Source organism: Geotrypetes seraphini, chromosome 8 (genome assembly GCF_902459505.1).
Source record: "Geotrypetes seraphini chromosome 8, aGeoSer1.1, whole genome shotgun sequence".
In the NCBI taxonomy this organism is placed as follows: Eukaryota; Metazoa; Chordata; class Amphibia; order Gymnophiona; family Dermophiidae; genus Geotrypetes; species Geotrypetes seraphini.
In genome coordinates, this window is record NC_047091.1 from 60,733,637 (window position 1) to 60,752,095 (window position 18,459).

The 18,459-nt window shown below is 48.4% G+C and overlaps 1 protein-coding gene across 1 annotated transcript in view; it reads left to right on the forward strand.

The window, feature by feature from the left end:
* Positions 1–18,459, forward strand: part of NAPA (NSF attachment protein alpha) — a 74,645-nt gene that overhangs the window by 24,976 nt on the left and 31,210 nt on the right. The window contains exon 7 of the mRNA XM_033954745.1: positions 3,284–3,368. Coding sequence (XP_033810636.1) covers positions 3,284–3,368 — 85 coding nt within the window. The remainder of the gene's footprint in view (positions 1–3,283; positions 3,369–18,459) is intronic.

Genomic DNA, 18,459 nt, shown 5'->3' on the forward strand with positions numbered 1-18,459 from the left:
AGAGCACCTGGGTCACAGCTTGGGTGGTGGAGTTTCTGCAGTCGCTGGGATGGGTTGTCAACCTTTTCCAAGAGCTGGTTGGCCCCCTCTCAGTGTTTGGGGTATCTAGGAGTTCTGTTTGACATCTCCTTGGTGAAGGTCTTCCTCCCAGAGGCCCAGGTAGGCAAATTGCAATCTCACGATTTGCCTACTTATGGTGTCCAGGTGTCCTTGGGCGCAGGATTTCCTCCAAGTCTTGGGGTCGATGGCAGCTTCCCTAGATGTAGTGAGGTGGGATCATGCCCATATTTGTTGTCTTCAGAGGTGGTTGCCTCAGAGGCACAGTCTGAATCATCTTGTTCCTTTGTGGGGCTTGGCTCGCTGTAGTCTTCGTTGGTGGCTCCAGACCTCCCATCTAGTGCAAGGGGCAAGTCTGGATCAGCCACAGTGGATGCTAGTCTCCTCGGTTGGGAAGCTCGGTATCTAGGTCACTCAGCTCAGGGCACCTGGTTCACAGAGGAGGCATCCTAGTCTTTCAATGTTCTGGAGACCAGAGCCATCCATCTAGCGCCGTTAGCCTTCCTGATGGGCAAGTCAGTCAGGGTTCTTTCAGACAATGCCACGCCGATGGCTTATGTCAATCGTCAGGGGGACACCAAGAGCACTTTGGTGGTGCAGGAGGCGGCTCTGCTTATGATCTGGACAGAATCTCATCTTCAGGATATCTCGGTCTCCCACATAGCAGGCATGGAGAATGTGCTGGCAGAATGTGCCCGAAGAGTGGTGTCTAAGCCATGCAGCCTTCTAGTTAATAGTGCAGTCTTGGGATCAGCCTCTCATGGACCTGATGGCCATGAGTGTCAACACCCCGCTTCTTCAGTCAACACAGAGACAGTCAGGCCGAGGGGCTGGATGCTCTGGTTCAACCATGGCCAATGGAGGGTTTGTTGTATTTGTTCCCTCCTTGGACATTAGTGGGCAGAGTTCTTCTCTGCATTGTTTGACATCAAGGCCTAGTGATTCTAGTGGCTCTGGATTGGCCCAGGCATCTGTGGTATGTGGACCTGGTGAGACATCTGGTAGTGGATCCTCTTCCTCTGTCTCTCTAGACCATCCTTCTGTCTCAGGGCCCCATTCCAATGTTCGATTCGGGTCCCTTTTGTCTTACAGCTTGGTTCTTGAAAGGGACCGCCTAGGTAAGAAGGGGTACTCAGATTAAGGTGATCTCAATCCTTTTGAAGTCATGGAGACTTTCCACTTCTTGGGCTTATGTATGAGTTTGGCGTATATTTGAGGAGTGGTGTGCTGTGTGTGGAGTGGTGTCTTTTCGCACTTCCCTATCTACCATCTTAGAGTTCTTGCAGGATGGCTTGGTCCGGGGCCTGGCTTGGTCTTCTCTGTGGGTTCAGCTTGCGGCCTTGTCAGCCTTTCGTGGGTTGTTACAAGGTCAGCATCTGACCGCAATTCCTGATGTCGTTTGCTTCTTGCGGGCGGCCAAATTGCTCAAGCCTCCCGTGTGACCATATGTTCCATCTTGGGATCTGAATCTGGTCTTGTCCATGCTGGTGCGCCCACCTTTTGAGCCCTTGGTTACCTGCTTGTTGAAGAACCTTATTCTTAAAAGGTCTTCTTGGTGGCTATTACATCTGCTAGACATGTTTCTGAGCTGTAGGGCTCCCTTCCTGGAGTTCTCTAGGGAGTGGTTTGTGTTGCGGCCTGTTCCTTCCTTTCTTCCAAAGGTAGTTTCTTCTACCTTTCATGTCAATCAGTCAGTGGTCCTCCTGGTGTTGGGTAGTCAGGAGGGATCTTCTGGGCAGAAATGGTTGCACAAGTTGGATGTCAGTCGGGTCCTTCGCTCTTATGTACAGAGGACCCAGTGAATCGGATCATCTTTGTCCTTCTAGCAGGTCCTCGTAAGGGGGATAGCGCTTCCAAGGCTTCCATTATGCGCTAGATCAAGGAGACTAATGCTTCCGCTTACCTTCTTCAGAAAAAGCCTGTTCCTGAATTTCACAAGACTCATTCCAATCGGGGTCAAGCAGCTTCTTGGGCTGAGTGTTTTCTCTAGTGCCTCCAGTGGATATTTGCAAGGCTGCAGTTTAGTCTTCTCTGCATTCCTTTGTCAGACACTACCGTGTGGATGTTCAGTTCTTCTGGACGTGGTATTCGGTGAGTGTGTTCTGGTGTTGGCCCTTCTGGGGTCCTACCCTTGATGGGTACTGCTTTGGTACGTCCCATCTGTGAAGATTGAACTATACTGGTCTATTAGGCGACACAGAAGGAGAAATTAGGTTCTTACTTGCTAATTTTCTTTGTTAGCCTGTAGACTGGTATAGTTCCCCACCCTATCTGTCTTTATGCGGTGATTGTGGGTTTTGCTTGAGTGCAGATTTGTTTTTCTGCGGGTTCTAGTATTTTTCTAGGGCTGGGGAGATATAAGAATAGCGGCTATGGCTTAGCTGGTGAGCTGTGGGGACACTTTCACTGCAGGATTCCGGTTCTTTGCATTTTCCAACAATTGTTACTATATGTTTGTTGTTTTTATTCTTCTGTTCGAATGGTTTTTACTGTTTACAGTTAGAATTGTGCTCGGTTCTGCTTGGCTATTCGGCAGACTGGGTTGGCAAGGGGGAGCCTCTGCTAATATACTACACTTCTCCCTCTGTATCCACAGGGGTTAGGTGCAGAGCCGGACCGCGAAGTGTGAAAAACCGCAAATAACTTCTCAGGTGGCTCTGACCCACCCCCGCCTTCCTCCCGTGCTTTAAATACAAATTCTCAAACAAACCATCCCAGACCTTACCTGGTGGTCTTTCGGGACAGGAGCAATCTTCCTATGCTCCTGCCCCGTGCAGATCACTCATAGGAAATGGCTGCGGGGAGTTCCCGTCATAGTCTCGAGAGACTAAGGGAGCTCATGGCAGCCATGTTCTATGAGTGATGTGCACGGGGCAGGAGCGCTGGAAGATCGCTCCTTCCCCGAAAACCCACTAGACCACCAGGTAAGGCTTAAAAATAGCCCAAAAAATTATATTCGGGGCCCCCCCCCCAAAAAAAAATCTCAAATAACTGAATCCGTGGATGCTGAAACCGTGGATTCAGAGGGAGAAATGTACAACCAAGTTTTGGTCTCATTCTCCACCTGCTAGTCACAATGAGATATAACCCATCTGTGAAGATTGAACTATACCGGTCTACAGGCTAACAGAAAGAAAGAAAATTAGCAGTTAGCAGGTAAGAACCTAATTTCTCCTTTCTGATGTGGCATGGAATACCAACTGTCATTTTTTTCTCTCCTCTGTAGTGCGGCTAACAAGTGTTTATTGAAGGTAGCCACTTATGCAGCCCAACTGGAGCAGTATCAGAAGGCTATCGAGATATATGAACAGGTCAGGCTGTGCCTCTTCCTTGAGTCTTTGCTCTAGGGGTGCTATGGGTGGAATGTGAAATCCAGAGACTAAAGCTCCAGTTTGCTTCTGTCACTCTCTGTAACATTGACCACATTGCTGAACTTTCCTGGGCTTAAGCACGTGTGGGAGGGACCTCATTTAACTAATGTACTGTGAAGATCAAATGTTTTTCCTTGACCCTTCTGCTTCAGTTAATCCTCTTTTCTGCAGCAGTGTGTCAAGAGAATCTTTTAGGCCTTAGTGATCCAGCCTCCTGCAGAAATATCTTGTAGTACAAATTCAATTGCAATCTAGTTATTTGTTAACCAGGGTCATGCAGCTGAGGTCTCAAGATATCCACAATGGATAGGCATAAGATGCATTTGCATGTAATAACGTTGTATACAAAACATTTCATGCACATGCAGTGTGGCTTCTTTAAAACCTGATTAGGCACAGTAAAGGATTCAGGGGAGTTTGCCTCTGTCCTTGGTCTTTACTTCCAGTCCTCATGGGTCACCAGTGAGTTAGATTTTCAGAATATTCCTGAGATGTGCATACAGTGGAGATAGTAGGCTTGCAAATCTTTCATGCATATTGAGTACAGTATCCTGAAAATCTGACCCATTGGCAGCCCTTGAGTAGTGGGAATGAAGACCAAGGCCTTTTGTTTTAATGAGGGTAGACAAAAAGAAGACATGCCAGCCACACATTTTGACTAATCTATAAGTGCCTTGTGTTGCATGCAACCCACTTGTGGTTTTTTGTTTTTTTTTGGATTCAGCACTGTAACCAGATTTTCGGGTTCTGGCTTCGGGCAAAAATGCCTGTGCAACCCAGAACTCATTTGCTTACCTTAAGAAACCCTTGTGACATAGTGGTCTCATCTGTGGCAGGAATGTACCCCGCTTGTTCCTGCCCTGTGCCGCTGCTCCTGACTGAACAGCTGCCACAGGAAGTCTTGGCAGCCATTGTGTTCAAGTAGTGGCACAAGCTCGGGAGGTGGGGGGTTTTTATTGGTTGGGTGTGGGGGAGGGAGATGGAGGGGGGGGAAAGCATTTCATTTATGGGTTTGGTTCCTCCTGAAAATGAGTAGCCAATTTTGCTTGCAGATTTTTTTTTTTTTTCAGCAGAGCTCTATAATGAACCAGCATCCATCCAATCTTAGTTTTGTTGCCATGTGAGGCAAAAAGTTGATGGGGTCATAATGGAATGGGATGGGCCACAGTAGGTATATACGACTTCTGTCACAATCTGCTAGATATAAGCTTCCCAGAGCAGGGTCTGTCTCTGGTATACATACGTATAATATTGTATACACCTTGTAGCACTATATAAATGTGTAATATAGAGCTTTGCTTTCTTGTTTATATATGGAGATGTTATTTCTGAGCTCTGCTCTGTAGTAGATAATACTAGGGGCATTCAATAATTTATCTACCTCAGTAGGAAAGAGTTTTAAAAAAAAAATTTTGTTTTTTAGTATAGTCCCCTGATTGCACCGTACACTTCATCCACTTTTCATGCAATGACTTTAACCTCATTGAAAATAATTCTTCTGTTTGACCTTCGAACCATGATGTCTCAGCATCCTTGACATCTTCATCACTTGAAAACTGCTGACCACAGAGATTTCCTCAAAATTCAAAGCAGGAAATAATCTGAGAGCCAGGTCAGGATTGTAGGGAAGATGGTTCAGCTGCTGAAGCCCACATTATCCTAGGACAAACAGGCAGCATATTCTCACATGTGGGTGTTGTCATCCACGAAGCCCGGTACAGATAGTGAAAATGCATTGGCACTTTAAGAATTCAAAAACTTTGACTGCCTTCCCATCCAACACCTGATCGCGAGATCGTCAGTTTTTCATTTTCTGCAAAGTATCTCTTGTTCCATTGAGTTGCTTTCTCGTTTTATATTTTTTTATAAAGTTTTTCAAGTTTCTTTCGGTTCTTTATTTTTCTTTTGAAAATCAAGTAAAGAAGAAAAGTAGAAAGGAAAAGAAATTTTGGACTTTCTTCAAACTTCTTTTAATGTTCAGTGGCCCTTGTGCAAATTTCCATCCTTACTTCATACCATTATAATCGATGGATTTTCAGCTTTGTTTCAGCTTTGTTTCTACTCTACATTGGCTCGCCCTTTTTGACTGTAACTGACTCCGGGGCTATAGATTAGAAGAAGATAATGATTATTGATTGATGTCAAAAGTTTTTTTTTTTTTTTGGGGGGGGGGTTCTTCTTTTGTTTCTTTGTTTCAACATATTGTTCAGGAGTCAGACTTCAGCGACTGGGACTTGCCGGTACCGGTATACATTGATATCTCCATCTGCTTATATCGGTGGCATGTTAGCATCAAGTCTATTTGATGCATGCCTTTCTGTAACCGATGTTTCAACCCATCAACGCAGATGCATTGCAGTGGACAGTACCTTGCCAATTAAGCATCGAGTCCATTTGATGCATGGCTTTTTGGACGATTACAGGTTATCGTTTCTGAAGCACATCGCCTTTTCAGCCACTTGCACTTTGACACCTGTGGCACCTTCGATACCACTTGATGCAATATAGCCATGGTGCCTCTTCATGCATTGTTTTGCATCGGTACCGATCAATGCTAGGTGTAGCATATCCAATAAAGGTACTTTCTCCAGGTTCTTCTTACATCATAGCATCGATGATCATTGAGCCCTTTATGTGGTATTTTCTGGCAGTAGTAGTTTTTCTTCAATACTGTGGCGTCTACTTTGATGGTATCTGTCTGGGATACATCGTTGAGGAATAACTCCACATCGACACCGGTGTTCTCCATCTGTGCAGGTTGTCTCCTGAGTGTGCATCCTCTAAGGTCTCCCACCCCTGTGGCACCACTGATACCCGCTCAGTCTCAGATATCAATGCGGGATATTTGTTCCAGGGTCGATGGTTTATGCACACTGCTTTGCATCCTTTACATTGATTGACCTACCCTCCCTCCGCGATGTCTGGAAGATCTTAGTGTTGCAACCGGGAGGGCATCCGGGGGTGTCTGACCAACTGTCTCTTCAGGGGAATCTTCAGTTTTTGCCAGGCTAGACCACTTTCCCCTCCCCCCCTTTCACCATTGGGTATGGCTTGGGTTGACTTTATTGATGCATGTCCTGCGTCTGGACGGTACCTTTCCTCTTTGGTGTGATTTCTGCCTGCGTGAGGGGATTCTTATTACTGACGCCTTCACTTACCTGCAACTGGGACATTATGTGTGCTCGTTAATGGTTGAGGGCCTGCGGTTGGGTTTAGGGACTAAACTTCACACCTTTTTTGACCAATTTGAGGATACGGGACTCTGTTTCGGCGCTCCATAAAGCTTTGGGTCTCCTTGCACCCCCTAAGTCTTGAGAAGCCTTAAGTACCTGCTTGGCGCCTGAGCTTGGTTTGTTGCCAACTGGCTTGGATATGGGCTTTCTTATTAGTCGGAACCCCACTCTTTCCGTGTCGGGAGTGTCAGTTTCGGGTTTTGCATCGCATGGGTTCAATTATTCCTTTGTAGCTTAGCAGAGTCAGCCCTGTGTGAAAAATGCACCAGTGCAACCAAGTCCTTCTTTCATGTTTGTTGGAGTTGTCCCGTGGTTCAGAGTTTTTGGAGGCGGGTGGTCCGGTATTTGGAATCCTTATTGGGCTGGCACATCCCTCTTACCCCGGTGGGATTTCTCTTGGATAAGTACAAAGCTTTTGGTTTTCCCCAGGGGTCAGTCGGACCTTTGTGCAGAAGGCTGGTTTGGTGGCTAAGGAAGTGATTCTGGGGGAATGGGTCTCCACTAAAGCTCACTCTTATTGGGCTTGGCGTAATCATTTGCATGCTTTGATGGTGCTTGAGAGGGGTCGGGTGCGTGCTTCTTTTCACCAATCTAAATTCTTTTTGAGGGTCTGGGGTCCTTATGTATATTCTTTGTCTCCTAGAGCCCGTAGTCTGATACTAAATACTTTAACCATCTGAGTTCCGTTCGGAAGTGAGAGGGTCAGCGCCCTGGGAGCGTCCTTTTCTTATATTGTTCCTCACTATTCCTCCTCCTCTTTTTTTTTTTTTTTTTCTCCTTTCTTTTTTGAGTGTGTGCATGTTTTTCTGTATTGGTTTGTTGTTGTGTTGGTTTGTGTTTCGTTGGGTATGTTGGGACATGGCTGTGGGTGGGGGTGGGAAGGGGGTAGGGAGAGGTCCTCCTTTGCAGTATGATTGGGATACTTGCCCCTCTCTTATGTTTCCTATTGATTGTTGTTTTCTCCTTTAACACCGGCTGCTTGTTCTTGCTATGTCTACCATTATACTTTACTGTGCCGGGCAGTGGGCTTAGGGGGACTGACTATTGTTTTGTTTTTCTATATGTGCTTTTTTATTTGCTCTTCTCGGGAGGGGGGGGGGGGTTATTGAATTGGGATTTATGGCAGTATAATTAAAAAAACTTTTGAACATTTACTTTTACTTTATTGTATTCTTTTGATTTCACTGATTGTTCAATAAAAAAATTGATTTTCCTACATTGATTGACCTACCTACTCTTGACAAAGCATCGCATCAGATGCAGTTTGAGGGAATGTTCCTTTTCATCGGAGTAGTATCGAAAACATCGGGGAGTTTCATTGTTCTCCCCTTTACATTAATCGGTTCTACTTCAGCCTCTGTTCATACATGTTGCTATGCTTTTCATCGACGTTCTTCAAGTTGACGACTACGTTCGTCCTCAGAGCATCCTTCTGCTTTCATAAGGTATCATCAATGATCTTCTTTATTGGAGCATCAATCACCAGCAAAACATCAATGTTCTTAACATCAAGGTTCTGCATCAAGGTATCAAGGTCTTCATTGGGGCACCAGAAGCTTTTTTATCAAAAAATACAGCTTAAATTTGAACTCTCCTTTAGCCTTGGCACAGCATTCCAGTTCTAGTTTCTTAATTTCCAACAGTCTTTGAACTTTTTATTTTCTTATGGACTCCACTGCGCAGACTTGCATAAGAAAGGAAATTTTTTTTCACAGATAGTATCGCTGCTTATCTTGGAGTATCAGTCTGGGTCAAAAGGATGCCAATATCTTGTTCCCTCCTAGGACTTCTACCTTCTTCCTTCTTCCAAACATCAACATCCTTCTTCACATTGGGATTCTGCATTGACATAGATGATTTTTCACTGGAAGACTGAGGTTTCATCTACGTCTCGGAAATTGGCTCAGTCTTTTTTACTTGCTCATAGAGACCGTTTTCTTTGTTTCCAGACCTATCTAAGCATAGCCTTATCCCAGGACAAGCAGGCAGGTATTCTCACTAGTGGGTGATGTCATCCGACAGATCCCCGATACGGACGTCTCACAAGCATACTTGCTTGCAGAAACTCAGAAGTTTCAAGATGCCCGCACCGCGCATGCGCCAGTGCCTTCCCGCCCGATGGTCCGGGCGTGTCTCCTCGGTTCTTTTCTTTCCACGGAGCTGAGAAGTTTACTTCAATTCTGCGCCAATTGAACTCGTTTTTTTGCCTTCTTATTCGCCGCGGTTTTGAGTTTATTTTCTCTTTATCGTGTGCTTGTTTCATTTTATTTCTTATTTCAAAAAAAAATAAATAAATTTTTTTCTTCCGGTACGTCGACCGGGTTGGCCGCGTGGCTCAGGCCCCGCTCCTTCAATCTTGCGGCGGAGCTTTTTCGGCCTATGTCCCGGTTTTAAAAAGTGTAGCAAGTGCCAGCGCGCGATTTCGCTGACGAACCCGCATCGACGCTGCCTGCAGTGTCTTGGTCCAGAACATTTCCCGAAATCGTGCCGGCCTTGTTCCACTCTCACAGCGCGTACATAGTACCGAATCTAGTTTTCTCTTGAGGCATCTATCCACATTACAACAGTCTTTTCATACTACTTCAGGAATCCACCATGGGTGTAGAGCCTGTTTTTTCCTGTTGTTTAGACACAAACATGCAAGATCTAGTGGGGGAATCTAACATGGGTGTAGAGCCTATTAAGTTAGATTCCTTACCATGTTTAAAAAAAAAAAGAAAGAAAAAATTGTGGTCATCTTTTTCCATATTAACCAATGAAGCTGAATGGTTCTCTGCTTTATCTTCTAAGCAGGATCAACCAGGTTTTTACTGAGATACACCTTCCACTGTACCATCAATGTTCATACAGTATTTTCTCCAGGAGGCTCATATAATTACTTTGAAGTGTTTCTTCTATTGTTTAATGGACATTATCCACAACACCCTTTACTCCATCTTCTTTTTTTATTCTAAAGGAACCCGGAGGTTTGGGAGTTGCTGTAGGGGAGGAGGAGGTCACTACTATATCCTGCAAGGTTTGTTAGTGGGCCCCACAATATATGGTTGGTGGGGTCACTTGAGAGGCGCCCTTACAAACGCCAGGTCCCAGGTTCAGTTCCCTCACAGATGATTCACCAGGAAGTAGAATCAAAGAGGCACAGCTAGAGGTGATTGCATAAAGAATATATTATAGAAATAGGCTTACAGAAAAGTAATATTCATAGGCATTACAACAATTAAGCATTACAATTAAGTAGAGAGCAAAGCAGTTTCCCTGCCTTACATAGTTCAGAGGCAAAGAGACAGAGAGTCTGAAGTTCTAGGGAGAGCCAGAGAGAGAGAGAAAGGGGGATGGGGTGATAGTCTAAGTTTCGGGTTCCAGAGATCGGCCAGAGAGAGAGAGAGAAAGAAAGAGCCAAGAGATAGATAGATAGATAGATTTGTGTGTGTTGCAGAGAGGAGGCTTTTATAGCTTGGAATCTTATTCTGAATATAGAAAACTATTGAGCTTCAATAGAAGTTAGATTTCCCCCTTCTTAGTAAACTTGTGCTAGACAGCCGAAGAATAGGCTATGGTCATATATGTATTTCCAGTCTGTCTCTGATAATAGTTTCTGATTAACTTTAGTTATCTGTGCACCTGGACCCATTGTCCTAAGCACCCTCTTAATCAGACATTAACACATTAACACTTTTTAGCTAATCATGATTCAATCAGGGATACTTAAAACGTATCAATCAGGGCTACTTAAAACAGTCTCCCTGCCCTCAGGGTCTATCTGCATTCACATGCCAGAGTCAGATTGATATAATTTCCCATAGGCCTTCGCTGACATAAGTAATGCCAACTAAAAATGCTGAATGGTAGCGATAGCTATGCTGACATATCCTTTTTAGGATTTTTTTTTACTCCAGTTTATGTCAGAGTCTCTGGACTGAAGGTTTCATGTAAAAGTTAGAGGGTTGTCCGTTCGAACATCAGTGTGCACTACCCAAATTCTAATAAATTGATTATAATTCTAGACCTGTTCCTGCTCTGCATTCTACACAGGTCACATTCATATCTTTCATTATCCCAGGACAAGCAGGCATGATATTCTCACATGTGGGTGACGTCATCTACAGAGCCCCGATGCGGAAGCATTTTCAAGCAAACTTGATTGAAGATTTAAGTTTGCTCTGCTGCTCCACGCATGCGTGCCTTCCTGCTCCACTAGGGGGCGCATCCCCTCGTGGTCTCCAGTTCAAAATTTTCCGCTGAGCCTAGAAGTCGTGTTTTTTCAGGCTCTGCCCCAACTGCCTTCTAGCACCGCAATTTTTTTCTTATTTTTCTCGATTAAGTCGCTGTGCACGAATTTTTTCTTGTTTCAACTTGTTCCTGCTTCGTTTATGACCGACCCGGAGGCTTCCGGGTCCCCTTGGCCGCGTGGCTACTTGAGCCGCGGCCAGTGTCGATTCTATGTCCCAGCCTTTGACCGGCTTTAAAAAGTGCACCCGGTGCGAGCGGCTTCTTTCCATCATAGACCCGCATCGCCGGTGCATCCTCTGCCTGGGGGCCGCTCATCCAACCGACTCCTGCCCCCAGTGTGCTACTTTCCAGAACCGGGCCCTCCGCCGAAGAAAAGCCCGCATGGCGGATCTCTTCGCCGCCGACCAACCCTCTACCTCGGCCTTGACCCCGGCCTTGACCTCGGCCCCGAATACCTCGGCATCGCCTCGAGACTCGAATCCGAAGTCCTCGGGACAACAGAAAGCCTCGGCTCCGGGTAAGTCCCCTCTTCCCTCTTCAGGTTCCGTAACAGCGAAGAAGCCAGCCTCGGGGACACCGGCGACGCATGGCGGAAGTCCCATGCTTACAGCCCCGGTGAAGCCCTCCAAGCCTTCGGGCCGTGCCTCCACCACACAGGAATACTCTGATACGAGGTCGCCCCTGGTGGAGTGCACCGAGGCAGTGGACATGCCCTCGATGCTGTCCGTGCCTGTTTTCCAGGACCTACTCCGAGCAATGATCTCATCGGAGCTGTCCGCTGCAATGGCCCATCTACAACCGGCCTCGACCTCGACCCCGCATGTGCCAGACCAGCCTGAGCCTCGCGTCGAGCCACCTCGGGGGAAAAGCGCGCAAGCTTCGCCGCATCCCATCCTCCTCGGACTCCTCGCCGAGACACCCGAGGCGCTCTCCCTCCACAGACCGCCGCGGGGCAAAACGTCTTGCTAAAACGACAGAAACCTCGAACCGCCGTACCTCCAAGAAGGCCCGGGGTTCCCCCACTCTACGAGACCGTTCACCTACACCTTGTACGGGACCGCTGAGGGTGGCGGAGCTATCACTCTCCAACCCGCGCATCCTCCGAACTCCCCCTCGGACTGGGGCTCCGATCCGAGGTTCCAGGCTTTCACCGAGAGAGTCCGGGTTGAGGTCACCGATTCGACATCGATCGGTACCCCGAACCCCGGCATCGTCTCCGAGGGGCTCCTCGAGACATCGGAGATCCACGACCCCGGAACACTTTCACAGTGCTTCCCCGGTCTCGGAGCGTGGATCGGAGCAGGAGCCTCGATACTCGAGGGAAGCCTCCCCATCCTTCTCCACCTGACGGAGGTCTCGTTCACCGACCCCGCACGGGGCCTCGGGAACATCCCGCCCATCCTTCTCTCGCTTTGTCCAGGACATGGGCCATGCTTTGGACTTGGACCTCCAGTCCGACTCCAGATACTCTAAGGAGTACCTAGCGGAGCTGGATATGCCATCACTGCCCAGAGAGTCCCTTCGCTTACCGCCTAACCCGGTACTCCAACAGGCTTTCTTCAGGAACCTGGAGACCCCCTATATGGTCACAGCAGTACCCTCCAAAATGGAGGCCAAGTACCGTACAGTACCCTTCCCGGGATTTGAACAACTGCAGCTCTCCCACCAGTCGCTGTTAGTAGAATCCTCCTTGAAAAAGGCTCACCCCTCCAGGGTCTCAGCGACAGTCCCCCCAGGCCGAGAAGGCCGAACCCTAGACAAGTTCGGCAGGAGACTATATCAAAATGCGATGATGGCCTCTAGGGTGCAAAGCTACACTTTCACCTTCACATCCTACCTCAAACACCTCATTGGACTACTGAGAGCCTTTGAGACTGACTTACCGGCCTCCCGCCAAGGAGCGTTTAGCCTGCTTTCAGAGTCCCTCTCCAACCTACGCCTCCATCTATTCCACGCGGCCTACGATGGCTTCGAACTCTCCTCCAGAGAGGCAGCCTTTGCTATCGCCATGCGCCGACTAGCTTGGCTGCGCCTGGTCGACATGGACCCCCAACTTACAGGACCGGTTGGCTAACCTCCCCTGCGTGGGTAAAGAACTGTTCGATGACACTATCGAGGCGGCTACAAAACGCCTCTCCGAACACGAACGCTCGTTTGCCTCCCTCGTGCGGCAAAAGCCTAAACCGCCCGCGTCCAGGCCGTTCAGGGCCCCTCCGCGCCGCTACCCACAAAAATCCACTCCTGCCTTCTCGCGGCCTCCGCCCAGGCGTCCGCAAGCCCACCATCGGGCTCTGCCCAAGTCCCAACCGCCTGCGACTACCAAACCATCCCCGTCCTTTTGACGGGATACGCGGAAGGGGGCGGGCCCCCTCCGCCATAGTCCCAGGCCTCCTTCCCATCGGGGGTCGCCTCAAAGTCTTTTACCCACGCTGGGAACAAGTCACGTCGGACGCATGGGTCCTTGGCGTGATCTCATCAGGATACTCTCTCACCTTTCGGGCCATTCCTCCAGACAACCCCCCAAGGAATTGCCCTCCCAACCGGACGCAGCTACCCCTACTCCTCTCCGAAGCTCGAGATCTGCTTCACCTGAGAGCAGTGGAGGATGTTCCCCCCGACCAACGGGGGAATGGCTTCTACTCCCGTTACTTCCTGGTACCGAAAAAAACGGGAGACCTTCGCCCAATACTAGACTTGAGACGCCTCAACAAATTTCTGGTACGGGAAAAATTTCGGATGCTTTCCCTACCGACCCTCTACCCCCTGATCGACGAGGGCGACTGGCTCTGCTCCCTCGATCTGAAGGAGGCGTACACACATGTTCCAGTGCACCCCGCTCACCGCAAGTTCTTGCGTTTTCAGGTGGGAGACCTGCACCTGCAATACCGAGTCCTCCCCTTCGGCCTAGCATCGTCACCTCAGGTCTTCACCAAGTGCCTCGTGGTGGTCGCAGCTACCTTACGCTCCCAAGGTCTTCAGGTATTCCCCTACCTGGACGACTGGCTGATTAAAGCCCCGTCCAGGGAAGGGGTTATCTCAGCGACTCAACAGACTATTATCTACCTACAGAGTCTGGGGTTCGAGATAAACTTCCCAAAATCCCAACTACGCCCCTCACAGTCCCTACAATTCATCGGGGCCACGCTGGGCACGGTTCGCCTCCGTTCCTTCCTCCCCCCTCCGCGTCTAGAGGCGTTAGTAAGTCTGAGCCGAAGGATCTCACTGCTGACCTCGGTATCAGCTCGACAGATGATGACTCTCCTGGGCCACATGGCCTCCACCGTCCATGTCACACCCTTCGCCCGTCTCCATCTGAGAATCCCTCAATGGACCCTGGCCTCTCAATGGCGTCAAGACCGGGACCCGATCGATCGTCCCGTGACAGTGACTCCTTCCTTGCAACGATCGCTCCGCTGGTGGGCCGACTCTTCAAATCTTTCCAAAGGTTTGCTCTTCCTCGCCCCTCCTCACAGCAAGGTACTCACCACGGACTCGTCGGAGTACGCTTGGGGAGCCCACCTGGACGGCCTCCGCACTCAGGGGATGTGGTCAGCAGAAGACCGCCGCTGTCACATCAACGTGCTAGAGCTCCGGGCCATCTATCTCGCAGCTGTAGCTTTTCAACATCTGCTTCAAGACCGGGTGGTCCTCATCCGAACCAACAACCAGGTAGCAATGTACTACGTAAACAAACAAGGGGGGACAGGGTCTTGGTCCCTCTGTCAGGAAGCCATGCGCCTCTGGAAATGGGCAATCAACACCTTCCTTCGAGCGGTGTATATACAAGGAGAACAAAACTGTCTGGCGGACAGACTCAGCCGCCTCCTCCAGCCACACGAGTGGTCACTGCACTCTCAGACCCTATGACAGGTGTTCGAAAAGTGGGGGACGCCTCAAATAGATCTGTTCGCATCCCCCCACAATCACAATCACAATCACAAACTGCCCCTCTTCTGCTCCCGGATACCCGGACCGACTCGAGGCCGACGCCTTCCTCCTCGACTGGGAGAGAAGGTTTCTGTACGCGTTTCCTCCGTTTCCTCTGATCCTGCGGACGCTGGTCCACCTGAAAACGGTGAAAGCCACCCTGATCCTGATTGCTCCTCGCTGGCCACGCCAGCCTTGGTTTTTCCTTCTACTTCAACTCAGTGTCAGAGATCCACTGCCTCTGCCTCGGTTTCCCTCTCTACTATCACAGAGTCAGGGTTCGCTGTTACATCCCAATCTTCAATCTCTTCATCTGAATGCTTGGTTTCTTTCCCCCTGACTTCTCTCCCCGTGTCTCAATCAGTCAAGGAGATATTGGAGGCCTCTAGAAAGACCTCGACGAGAACCTGCTATTCCCAAAAGTGGACCAGATTCTCAGCCTGGTGCTCCTCTCACAGCCAGGACCCGGTGTCGGTCCCCGTCCCTCTGGTCCTTGACTATTTACTTCAATTATCTCACTCCGGCCTAAAGACCAACTCCATTCGAGTACATCTCAGTGCGATTGCGGCCTTTCATCAGCCCCTGGAAGGAAAAGCCCTCTCGCTCCACCCCTTAGTCTCTCGCTTCATGAAGGGTCTTCTGAATGTCCACCCTCCTCTCAAACCCCCTCCGGAGGTTTGGGACCTTAACGTGGTTCTGGCTCAACTAATGAAACCTCCATTTGAGCCGCTAGACAAATGCCATCCTAAATTCCTCACTTGGAAAGTGATTTTCCTGCTTGCACTCACTTCCGCTCGGCGAGTTAGTGAGCTACAGGCTCTGGTAGCGGACCCACCCTTCACTGTATTCCACCATGACAAGGTGGTACTCCGCACACATCCAAAGTTCTTGCCTAAAGTAGTGTCTGATTTTCACCTCAATCAGTCCATCGTCTTGCCCGTGTTTTTTCCCAAGTCCCACTCTCACCCCGGAGAGGTGGCGCTTCACACTCTTGACTGTAAGAGAGCGTTGGCCTTTTACCTCCAACGCACTCAACCACACCGGAAAGTCCCACAATTGTTTTTGTCCTTCGACCCAAACCGGTTAGGCCACCCAGTTTCCAAGCGCACCTTGTCCAACTGGTTGGCCGATTGCATCACCTTTTGCTACGCTCAGGCTGGTCTCGCGCTGCATGGTCGAGTAACGGGACACAAGGTCCGAGCAATGGCAGCCTCCGTAGCGTTCCTCAGGTCCACACCTATTGAGGAAATCTGCAAGGCTGCCATGTGGTCTTCGGTTCATACTTTCACCTCCCACTACTGTCTGGACTCACTGTCCAGAAGCGATGGCCGGTTCGGCCAATTGGTATTGCGAAATCTATTTGCTTAAATTGCCAACTTCCCTCCATCCCTTTTCAGTTAGCTTGGAGGTCACCCACATGTGAGAATATCATGCCTGCTTGTCCTGGGATAAAGCACAGTTACTTACCGTAACAGGTGTTATCCAGGGACAGCAGGCATATATTCTCACAACCCGCCCACCTCCCCGAGGTTGGCTTCTTTGCTAGTTAAGTGAACTGGAGACCACGAGGGGATGCGCCCCCTAGTGGAGCAGGAAGGCACGCATGCGTGGAGCAGCAGAGCAAACTTAAATCTTCAATCAAGTTTGCTTGAAAATGCTTCCGCATCGGGGCTCCATAGATGACGCCACCCACATGTGAGAATATATGCCTGCTGTCCCTGGATAACACCTGTTACGGTAAGTAACTGTGCTGTTTCAATTTTAATCTCTAGACAGAGAAAATGGATATGCTTGGATGCATTTAGCGTATGCAAGTTTTTATAGCATCACATAGTACCATTGGGTATTGTTCCAGTACTGAAATCAAGCCATACCTTTGTCACAGGTCCTTGGGTTTTATTTTGATCTTTATTCAGTTGTTTACTGTTCTGCCTGTTAACACTTCTCTGTAGTATGCTGGGATCTTGTCTAACATGGTTTACATGTTGTGACTTCTAGACTACTCATAGGTCACCTCCTTTTTACCCCTCTTACTGATGGTATATTCTTTTCTGCTAACATGGTACAGTCGTGTCCTTTGTAAGACTCATTCCTGTTTTTTTTATTTTCTCTATTCCTCAGGAGAAGACTCGGAGCCCCTCTATGGTGGTATCGAAAGCCTGTAATCTTGATCCACTTTTGGAATTATTTTAAGTGACCTGGAGGTCATTACTTTAAAAAAAAATAAATAAATAAAATTTCTTGGTTGATGATCTTGTGTTTGTTCCTGCTTCAACCATTTTTTAATGGTCTCGCAGAGTCATTGTACTTCTTGTGTTGACCTAGAGAAGAAGAGTTAAGGTTTGCTGTGGAGGAACAGTGGTTGGTCTGTTTGATTTTTTTCTGCTATTATGCTTCTATATTTCTGTAGGCAATATTATGGTGTACATTTCATCCTACTTGTAGTTCCTTCAATGGGTTTGAATGTGGGAAATGTTCTTGCACGTTTTCTCTGGTTTCTATTTCTAAAATCCACACACAAGACCTTATTCTAAGTCTACGTTGGTTTCTTTCTGGCTTCTGATCCAGCAATTTTAGTTCACCTCGTTTTGTTTTTCTCTGTGCAACATTGAGAGTTTTTTTCCTGGTTGCCATTTCCTCTTGTGTCTTCTGATGTTGGTGACCATTTTCCTTGAAGTTACCTCTATTGCTTCCTAAGAAGATTCTATTCAACACCTTAACTCTGCAGGCACATTGCCTCTTGTTTAGTTAGGTCACTCTCAACTCTACAGTATCTTCTTATATTCAGTTCAGGTTACCCAAGTTCCCTCTTCTATATTAAAGTAAGAGGGCACAGGAGTTCAATGACACAGATTTGTTACTGGTTTTCCTGTTCACCTTCTTAGGTACTTGTGTTTCATGTGGCATTAGAAGTTGCCTCCACTGGGTCAGACCAGAGGTCCATCGCGCCCAGCGATCCGCTCCCGCGGCGGCCCATCAGGCCTATGACCTGTGAAGTGACCTATGACTATTCCTATAACCTACCTCTACTTCTATCTGTACCCCTCAATCCCCTTATCCTTTAGGAACCTATCTAAACCTTCCTTGAACCCCTGTAGCGTGCTCTGGCCTATCACAACCTCCGGAAGCGCGTTCCATGTGTCCACCACCCTCTGGGTAAAAAAGAACTTCCTAGCGTTTGTTCTAAACCTGTCCCCTTTCAATTTCTCCGAGTGCCCCCTTGTACTTGTGGTTCCCCACAGTCTGAAGAATCTGTCCCTGTCTACCTTCTCTATGCCCTTCAGGATTTTGAAGGTTTCTATCATGTCTCCTCTAAGTCTCCGCTTTTCCAGGGAGAAAAGCCCCAGTTCCTTATTTTATTTGGGTAAAATTTTATATACAGTGGTGCCTCGCACAGCGAACGCTGCGCACAACGAACTTCAGGTCTTGCTTCCCACAACGAACTTCGTTTCACACAACGAAGTCGCCCGAGCTGCATCGCTTAACTGCCCTCTCTCCGCCTGGCTCCCTGTGCAGTGGCGCTACATATTTTAAACCCCCCTGCCGCCGCTGCTGCATATTTTAAACCCCCCTGCCGCCGCTGCTGCATATTTTAAACCCCCCTGCCGCCGCTGCTGCATATTTTAAACCCCCCTGCCGCC